The following is a 10,171-nucleotide window of genomic DNA, read 5'->3' as shown; positions in this document are numbered from 1 at the left end:
CAATAGAGACTTTGAACTGAGGTTTTTGTCAAGGTTGCAACATTGAAAACATGTATGATATATCATGTTCCGTTCTTAGAGTAAAAAAGAGAACACACCTGTCACCAGACTATATGAATATATGTTTCATAAATATGCTATGCTGTAAACATATCTGGATAATGTAAAATGTGGGAAACAGATTAACAATAACTTTAAAATTAAAGTCTAGTTTGTTAAAGAACCACCTGACATTTAAATGCTGCTCAAAATGCATATCATGCTCTGTCAGATGACGAAAGCATACCATAAGGCAATAAGTGTGTTTAAAAAAAGCAAAAGGCTTCACTGGCCCTCTGAGAAAGATGACTAACATAACAAAGGAGGACCTGCTGGCTTTGTGAACTTCCTGTGGGGAAGTATTGAAACCAAATCAGGTTAGGCCACATCTGGTCTGTCCATACGGCATGGATCACTTTCAGAGCAGTTCAAAGGCCAGCTTTTAGAACTACTCAGAGGAAGGAGAGAGGCAGCTGGAAACACATGCAGTGGACAAACGCATTGCAAACACACATTCTGGGGTACCAGCATAGTTTTGGTCAACTTTTATAGACAATTTAGCAAAACAACCTCAATCTGATGGTTTTTTTGATCATATTTTTGTAATTATTAGCCTCAGCTATGTGTTTCATCAAGCAGGGAGAACCTGGGGGTGGGTTGCAATGCAGCTGCACTCTAACCCTTCCAAGCAGGCCTCCTTGTCATGACACAGTTATAGAATTAACATTATCAACAGACAGAGAGGGGTGCAAATGACTGTACCACCATTTACAGTTAACTAGCTCCACTAACAGTGTGTCATAATAGTTGCAAGAAAAACCAATAGTCTGGCCAGAGCTTGAACATGTTCCAGTGTCCTTTGATTTTGCTTTATGGGTTGCAAGTAAAGAGCAGAGCAACATTTTGAGAGCTCTTCAAGAGGTTCTCCAGCAATTTATTGTTACACTTGTCTAAAACTGGAAGACGTGCACGGGACAAAGAAAACCCAAAACAGATGTGGTCAAAAACAAATGATCTGGATGTCACAAGTATGAATCAAGCTCCACATTAGCTTCAATCATAAAATCATAGTCTTTATGCTTAGCAAACATGCACCCCTTCGACATATCCAATTTGTAACTGGTTTTCTGGTTAGAATGTGCCAAACCAAGATATTGATGTCATCATGGTTGTTTTCTCAGACTTTACGGAGCTACCTCCCATGTCACAGAAAATATTATACAACTCTTTTCACAGGCTGGGCGGACAGATTAGCCTCTTATGAGTGCCCCAGGGTAAAGATTAATTATTAGGCCCCTATTGGCCATATGTAAACAGCAGGTTAATTGTTTCCCCACACATCCAGAAACCAATCGCTACTTGAAATGAATATTTCATTGATGAGTTGTTTAAGAGACCTTGCCCAGGATTTTCTGTGTGTCATTACTTACTATACTACACACAACAACAATGTTGTTGGTACAAATGGCTGGGAACAAAGCCATTAGTCTGCATGTCATTTCACTTTTTAGTGTTCACATTATGGTCTGTGCGATGACACATCTGTCTTACCATGTGTCCAAACAGCTTAGCCTTAACTGCTATCTTTGCTGCCCTTTTCTTATCAAAATGACAAAGTAAACACATTCTCTACAAAACAATTTGGGGTGGGTGAACCTCATTTGGTAAGGCAACCGTCCACAGACCACAGGGTCAGGGGTTCGACCCAGCTCCTTGGGCAAGACACTGAACGCTAGGTTGCTCCCAGTGGGTCAGTTAAGCACCTTGCATGGCAGGCACTGCCATCAGTTTGAGTGTATGTAAATGGGTGAATGATAACCAACATTGTAAAGCGCTTTGAATAAAAACACTATATGAGCAGCCATTTACCATTAACAATGTAAACTAAACTGGAGCTATAAGTTAGGAGAGATAAGTCCTGTCATGTTTGATATTGTACTTGGTAGTGGTGCAGAGTGTAACAAAATAGCCATTAATCAAATTATATACACAAAGATGATATGGCTTGAACCTGGGGCCCTTTGGGTCTGCAATCCCAAAGCAGTTGTCTAGTAAGTAATCCAGCCATAACCCCCTGACAATTTAAATCTCATATGTAAAATCTCTTGAGCAAACCTTTACAACAAAGATAAATATTCAGCCTGTCTGTGTGTTAGGGAGAAAAGAGAGCTTGTATTTATTTTCTGTGTGTCAAGAATTGTCCACAGGCGGCACCATCCTAAACCTATGCCAAACAGCTGACCAAAATGACTGATTAGTGACTAGAGAGGACAAGCCTGTCCAGCTCCATATCTTCATGTTCCTCCTCCCACGCCCTTTCTGTCTTTGACAGCTGAGACTCCTTTGGACTAAAGCCTCGAAAACAACCATCACGTTTGTTATTGAAGAAGCTAGAGCCCGGGGTGGTAGCACAGGCTCCAAAGGAAGAAAGTCAGTTTTCTTGCCCCCTTTTACCCCTGTGGGAAACTGCAAGACCGCCCCTGGATTAAGTCCCCGCCTTTAAACTCAAATAAGATGGAAACTTCAAAGGCCGTCGGCCGCCGGGGCTCCGCCCTCGCGCTCCCGGACGGCTTCACAAAGGATTTGCCGACGTTCGGGAATTCCGCCTCCAGTTCCTTTTATAGCGCCACTCGTGCACTGGCAGCGCTCCAGGATCCCGCCCATCCCGGTTACTTTGACAACACAAAGGACTTCACGGAACTCGCAGGCGCCGCCTACCTTTCCAAATAAGGGCAGTCTCTCCATGTACGGCAAACAATCGGTGCGAGATTGTCCTTTTCTCTTCCTTATCCCGTTTATATGATCGGAGAGGAACTGCGCTTCAGGTTGGAAGCGGTGCGATCATGGCTGAGCGAGTCCAGCAGCCCCCAGCCAAGCGGCTCTGCTGCCGGCCCGGCTACAACCCGGCATGCAGACAGGGGCAGCGGGCTGGAGGAGTCCTGTGTGGCGGCCCAGGGTCTGCTCCGGGAGGGTCGGGGAATGGAAAAATGCACAACCCCGAGTCGTTGCTCGACATCGCGGCACGCAGAGTCGCGGAAAAGTGGCCGTTCCAGAGGGTGGAGGAGCGGTTCGAGAGAATCCCGGAACCCGTCCAGCGGAGGATCGTATACTGGTCATTCCCGAGAAGCGAGAAGGAGATCTGTATGTATTCCTCTTTCAACGCCGGAGGAGAGGAAAGTGGAACTAGCGGGGACAATAATGACGAGACCCAGCTGCCTTTCCTACGGGGTGTCACTCTGCTTGAGGGCGGCTGGGTGGACAACGTATTGCAAGTCGGTGAGTGGACTAAAACGGTACAATAATGCAGGAAAATAGTCTACAATAAACCAAACATCTAACTCGCAATGTTTTCCCTTTTCCATGGAGCCATGCCTGACTTTTAAAGGGCTTGTGTTTGCCTTCCACGGCCTTTTCTATAATAAACAATGCAGAGTATTTCCACACCAGTCAGCCCTAGAGCTGTGGGAGAATAGCCTGTTTTCAGATAAGCCCGTAATAGTAGCCCACTTCTCCTTGTTTTTGCCCACTGAGCTGCGCGCATTGAATTGCCCAGAGCCATCCCAATTGGAAGCTTAGCACTTTGTTCCTATTTTTGTGTCTTTCCAGCTCTCCATGCCCCCACCAATGGGTACGCAGACAAAAGCCCCCTATATCTTTTCACTGCTGGCTAAATAGACGATATTTAGACAGATTGGGAGGGACGGTGATTTAAAGCCACAGTGCTTCTATTTTGTTTGCCAAACACCTTTGTGAGAAAGACTGTAGCTTTTCTGCTGCCTCCCCACATTCAGTTAAAGCCCAGGGTATATGCAGCTGGTAAAGGCAAAGATGCATTTTTTTCTGTCAGCTGCATTATTTGTGCTAAAGCTTGGAGTAAACAGAGGTGCTGCAGGCTCAGAAGCCCCCTGCCTGCCTCCCTGCCTGGCTGGCTGCCTTTGCTAGAGCCACAATATTTCACTGCATTTGTCAGTGCAATAGACTCAGCTGTCAATCCGACTCCCCACCCTTGGAAACCGTTCAGGATTCTAATCCCATTACCCTCCCCAGTTCATCTGAATCTTAATGCATTCTGCAAACAAGATTTTATGCATGATCTTCTTCCCCCTCCCTCCCCTCATCCTCTCTCGCTTGCTCCCTCTCCCTCGCTCACTTCTTGGCTTACTATCCCTCCAAAGAATCTGTGTGGAGATGGCTTCAGCTCTTGTGGGCTCAGAGAATGTGCAGTGCACAATAGTAGCCATGGAGCAGACAGACAGGCAGGCAGCTCTCCCTCCCTCTCTGGCCTGTTTACCAGATTCCCCAGCATTAGGCTCATTTTTGTGCTCTTTTGGGGCTTTGAGAAGCTAAACAGCCAGCACAGGGTAAAATAGAAAGTGTGAGGCATCAGTGAGTAGAGAAGTGTGTGTGTGTGTGTGTGGGTACACTTTTGAAAATAGTCAGGAATAGTGAAAAAAAGGATAACAGGGCTGTGCATTTGTTTGTGTATGTGTGTGTGTGTGTGTTAAAAAAGAGAGAAGAGAGTATGTGTGTCAGTTGGTGTGTGGGGGTTTGATAAACACAGAGGGGGATTGTGCATGCTTCTGTGTGTGCCTTCGTCTGCACGGGCTGTCAGTCTCATCCTGCATGCTCACTGAGAGTGGAGGATGACAGGCGAATACACAGTAGGAGCAGGGCATGTTATGCTGATTGCAATTTTTGCCCCTAATTTTTTATTTATTTATTTTTTTAACAAGGAAAAGTAAAGCCAAGGAAAAGAAAATAATAAATAAAAGATGTAATCTACTCCAGGGGACAGGCAGCCACTGGAAGATGAGGGCTTAAAAGCAGGGCAACATGGGAGGGGGCTGTCAGCCACATCACACATGTATTGGCCCATAAAACACCTACATGGGTCTGGCCTGGAAAAAAGTACAAGGTGGTTGTGACAGTGTGCGTGCGTATGTGTGCGCACAACCGCTTTGTTTGTGTGCTGTCACTGGGAAGGGATTCAGCATTGATGATGAAAGACAGTAGCACGATAGAATAGATGCAGAGGTTATTGTGTATGGGGGAAAAGCTAATATACTTGAATGGATCTGCTGTCACTGTATTCCTCTCCTCCCCCTCTCATCTCCTCCTCCACCACCCTCTTTCCCAAGTGAGCAGCTATAAAACTCTCCATATTTACTCCCCTAAGGCCAACTACCAGCCCCCAGTCTCCTGTGATTATTTATCTTTTTCTCAAAGACATTAATCACAAGCTTTTTCCTTTCCCCCCCGCCCTCCATTTCTTTCCATACATCAGTGCTGCAGAGGGAATGGATAGGGGGATGGCGTTTAAGGGGAAGAGCAATAGATCAGGAATATCAAGAAAAAGAGGGTAAACCTAGAGGGAAGAAGTGGGTGGAAATGCAAAAGAGGAGAGAGGCATTGAAATGGTGATTGAAAGAGAAAGGGATGGAAGTAAAGAATGAAGAACTGTGAAGGGAAGAGAGTGAGATGGATGAGTTGTTCTTTCTCCCATGTGAGCTCATCTGTTCCAGTGCCAGTCTTCCAGATAAATATTCATATATGAATTCAAGTATTATCTAGCAGACCACTGCTCTTGGTTATAGCCGGTTTATAACAACACATCTTTAGCTTTTGCGCTTTCTTTCGAATCAGGGGTGAATTTCTCAGCCGCTGAACAGGTACCACATACCTAACCGCAAACTGTAAAAGAATGGTTCTGTGTGTGATACATTAAAGCTGCAAATGAATACAGTGAAATATGCATGTTGCTTTGGAGAACAGTCCCCCACTGCTGGCTGGCTCATTATCATGAGCCGATCACAGAAATACCAGTAAATCTCAGTGATATGGCAAGTTTCAGTTGGCGTTTGCTTGTCAATCAGAATGTGTGTGCAGTGCGGTAACTGAGCATCATTCACTGATAGAGAAAAAGGCCAGATCTGCCTGTGCTGATCACAGCCTCTCTGGCCACCTTGTGTAATTTAGGGACTCAGCAGCTCATCATGTTGAAAGGAAGGCTAGTATTATGGTGCCCCGTCCTCTAATTATACAATTCTAATCCTATGGCTCTAGCATGGCATGACAAAGCATGTTTGCACCTCATTACCCTCCTTCCTGTTTTAGTTCTTCAGTCTGGGTCAAGTTGACCCCCTCTTCACTCATTAATTTACAACATATATTGTCCTGCTCCTCCTCCTTTTGACCCCCCCACCCCTAGATTTCTCCCATCCCTGCCTGATTCCATGGCTTTGTGCCAGGAGATTAAAAAAAAAACATAACCCCCACCACTCACACATTGACACACCACCACCTCACACTTACTATCCTGTTACCGTAAGGTCCATGTCCCCAAGGAGTGACATACTGATGCCTGGCATATGTCGCTCTCTGCAATGTCATTAGCGTAGGCTACATGCTACAGCCTATTTATCCAGCTCACCTTGTTAAGCTAATTTTTCACGTGAAGCCACATGTCATTTTATCATGCTGCTGCTCCAAATCTGACTGATGAGGTGGACACTTTGTTGAGGCTGTTTTAAATTGCATGTCCTTTATCCTATTTTTGACGTATTTTCCACTGTGGTGTTTTTGGACAAGTTAGCCTGCTATATTTTTGTTTGAACACGAATGTCATCCTCCTTTCCTTCACCTATGTTTGAGATATATTGAGGTGTGTGTGTTTGTGTGGGCGCGCGCTTCTGCATGCTTATAACCGGTTGATTTGTTCACGCTCAGGAGACTCCTAATTAGGGTTTCTACGTCATCTACTCTCTCCCTTGCCCTCTTTTTATCAAGATGTTAGTGAAATGAAGAAATAACAACCAGGCTGGTGGTTCCCTGTTTTTTGACCTGTTCCCCTTTGTATTAGAGATGGTGAAAATCCTAGCACAGACTTTTTTGTATTTCACAAAGAACGAGCTTTAGGCGTGTTCCTGGAGGAGCTATACGGCCGTAAGTCTCCTCTTATTGACTTGAAATTATATGTGTGCTTAGCATTCAGGCAGGACTAGCAACTGGCGATATCAGGCATGATTTACAACAATACAACATGTATGTACATAGACAAAACCCACAACACAAAGGGGCTGAAAAAAAAAAACAAAGAATATTTACGCACACTGGTAGGTCATTGTTTGTGACAAAGCAGTGAGCCAAATGCCAAGAAGACTTGTGAAAAAACGCAGGGCATGTTTGTGCAAGAACACACTAATGGACACAAACTCATTTTTTTGCTCTGCACATTTTTTTCTTTCAATGGAATGATTCACAAGGCCATTCAAAGTGCTTTATGAGGAGCCACATTGACATTTCAAGCATTTTGTCCACAAAGGTGCAGAATTTAAGAAGCGAAATATAAATCTTGCATGAGCATGTTGTCCGTAAGACACTTATCAGGCTGAGCTGGGATTTTGGTGGGTGGGGGCTTATTCTTTCTGTTTGTGTGTGGGCTGTTTCTTTTCATGTGGGTGGATCTGGTTTTATTTTCCTGTTAGGCTAGAGAGTTCCTTTATCTTTTTACAGTGCCCGTTGACAGAGAGCCCACATGCCCACCACCAAAGACGGAGAGAGACAGAACACTTCCGAAAATGCTGTTGTTATGTGTGAAACCAGTAAGGAGGCTCAACTTGTGACTCACTTAAAGAAATACTGACGCAATATGACTCAGGGTTTTATTTTTTAAGACATTCCTCTAAAAATCCTTCATGTTTTTGAAATAATAAACTAAGGAGGAGCCCTAATTAAAACTTTAAGTCAGCTGTGATCCGATCACAGATGTCTTTAAAGGTGAAAGTATGGAAGGAGAAATGATACTAGTTCCGGTGCCTCAGGTCTGTACCCAGCCATGTGAATAACCCTGGGCTTGTATCGTCATGGAAACATAGCTGAACCTAGAGCTAGTGTAAACATCTGGCTGTCCAAGAGGACGGGAGAGAGAGGGAGAGGGGCAGCGACCGCATCCATGTGAAGAGACATTGAGTCTTTAGGGAAAGTGCTCTCTCTCCCTGAATGTGTGTAGTGGAGAGACTGAGGGAAGCAGATTCCAGGCCTTTGTCCCATTATGTTGGTTGAATGGAAAGAAGATAGGATACATTTCAGCTGACGTGTAATGGAAACACGTTAGCTTAGTCTCTCTTTGTGAGCGTGTGTGTGTATGTGTTTTTGTGAGTGCGTGTACGTGTGCAAATGTGGGGGTTCAGGTGATTGTATAGCCAAAAAAATGTGTTTTACGTTTATTTTCAAAATATTATATTATTGTTTATCTTTATCATGTAATATTGCTTGGATCTGGGTCTATGAACGTTTAGGATGATAAGTTTTTGTTCATCTGTGTGGAATATTTTCCCCAAAAAGTAAAGGTAGCACAAGCGTCAGTGTAAATCTGAAATGTGTTTACGTGATAATTACTTTCATTCGGCTCATAATGAGTTTCAGCTCAAGCTCAATTTCCTCTTGAGTCACTTAGAGAAAGTCATCCCCAGCCAGTTTTCAGTCTGGGTGGGCCCATCAGGGATGGGAACCATAAAACTCAGACATTGCTGAGCTGTATATATTGATTGATAGATGACCACTGGTTATTTGGCTGGATCTGTTATGTTCCCAGCATGTGAGACATTTACAGAAGGTCCCAATGGTTGTCATAGCCCCAACTCTAAATTCTAACCACCCCCTTCCCAGACCCAGATTGATTATTCCCACCACAGACCATAATGTCATCTTGTTCCATCTTACACACCATTATCTAATAGTACAACATGTACCATTAGAAATTGTGACTGCCCTCTCAAGCCAAGGACGAAGCAAAAGAGGGCTGCAATATTTCCAGTCCTTCCACCTGACTGGAGCCCCCTCCCTAGCAGAGTTCCAGCCCTACTCGCCTTACGTCTACCATACTCCCAGACCCACAACCATGCTGCCCAAGCACTTTGCTCCAAAATTACCCAGCATGCTAATCCTGGCACATTTTCAGAGATGCTCTATACACAAAATCAGCAAGCTTCACCTCTTTTAAAATAAACCAGCTAAAGTAATAAAGTTCCAGCATGAGCTCTCTAATGTCTGCCCCAGTCCCTGTTCCAACTTGACTTGTCTCCTGTCCCAGACTGTGGCTGCTGGGTGTGCGTCAGCACCGCTCCTCGGCTGGCTGACTCTGTCTAGGAATCCAGTCTTCCTTCCACAGAGATCCTGCCCCTCTCTCCTCTGTGAGCACAGGGAGCAGGCGATAGAAAGGCTACTAAATCCACAATGACAAGGCCCTATTAAAAGCTGTTTTTTTCTATTTCATTTAATGACTTTTATTACCAGCCGCCCTTCTCTCTTCGATTTGGCAATAATAACAACAGGGGAATGCAGCACTCAGCGTTCTCCTATCTGATGCTTCCTTTTACTTTTTTTTTTTTAATGAATTCCTCTTTGCACCAATGGGCTGCTGAAATAAGCACAAAGCAGTCCAAGACTCCTCTTACTGCAGTGGAAGGTTCAATGTATGCACTCACTATTAGTATGAGAATACGCATTAAAGACTACACATGCTTTCACTGTGGCCACAGAACAGAGCCTCTCTGTGCAGTTTGGTTAACAGCTGTTTCTCACCAGAAGCAAAACAGCTTTGGATTGGCCCAAAGGCTACAAAGTGTGTGTGTGTGTGTGTGTATGTGTGTGTGTGTGTGTGTGTGTGTGTGTGTGTGTGTGTGTCAGAGTCACTATGAGGAAAAAGTTACCTATAGCAAAGAATATCTTAACTCACCTACATGAAACTTTTACCATAGCTACTGCTTGCTAAAAAGACACCACGTGATATTTCTGTGTTGTGACAAACCAACTTTGACAATGTTGTAGTAAATGATTGTTGGGTTGAGAGTGGTTTGTGGATTTATCCCATCAAGGTGTGTCTTGGACAAGAATATGATAGAATAAGAACGAACACAACATTCCGTCAGCCCGTTTTAATCTCTGTTAATAGGAGCATGTGCCTGTGTGACTTTGTCTGTTAATGGCTTGGTAAGTGTGTTTATGGCTGTGTGTCAAGCAGAATAAAGGTGAGGCGTGTTAATGATAAGAGGGTGGATGACATTCCCGTCTGTCATCTTTCCCACCCTATCTCATTTCCACGCTTGCATGGGTGCAGACACAGACACAGACA

General features: G+C 44.3%; 1 protein-coding gene across 2 annotated transcripts in view; it reads left to right on the top strand.

The window, feature by feature from the left end:
- Positions 1 to 2,805: 2,805 nt before the first annotated feature.
- The window catches only part of LOC137136262 (zinc finger SWIM domain-containing protein 6), a 41,667-nt gene continuing 34,301 nt past the window's right edge, over positions 2,806 to 10,171 (top strand). Inside the window, exon 1 of one of the 2 annotated variants that reach the window (XM_067521460.1) lies at positions 2,806 to 3,315. In XM_067521460.1, the coding sequence (XP_067377561.1) occupies positions 2,883 to 3,315 (433 nt within the window). In that variant the 5' untranslated portion in view covers positions 2,806 to 2,882. The remainder of the gene's footprint in view (positions 3,316 to 10,171) is intronic. The other variant, XM_067521462.1, reaches the window with a different exon arrangement.

Source organism: Channa argus, chromosome 11, assembly GCF_033026475.1.
Source record: "Channa argus isolate prfri chromosome 11, Channa argus male v1.0, whole genome shotgun sequence".
In the NCBI taxonomy this organism is placed as follows: domain Eukaryota; kingdom Metazoa; phylum Chordata; class Actinopteri; order Anabantiformes; family Channidae; genus Channa; species Channa argus.
This window is presented reverse-complemented; position numbering and strand designations above follow the sequence as displayed.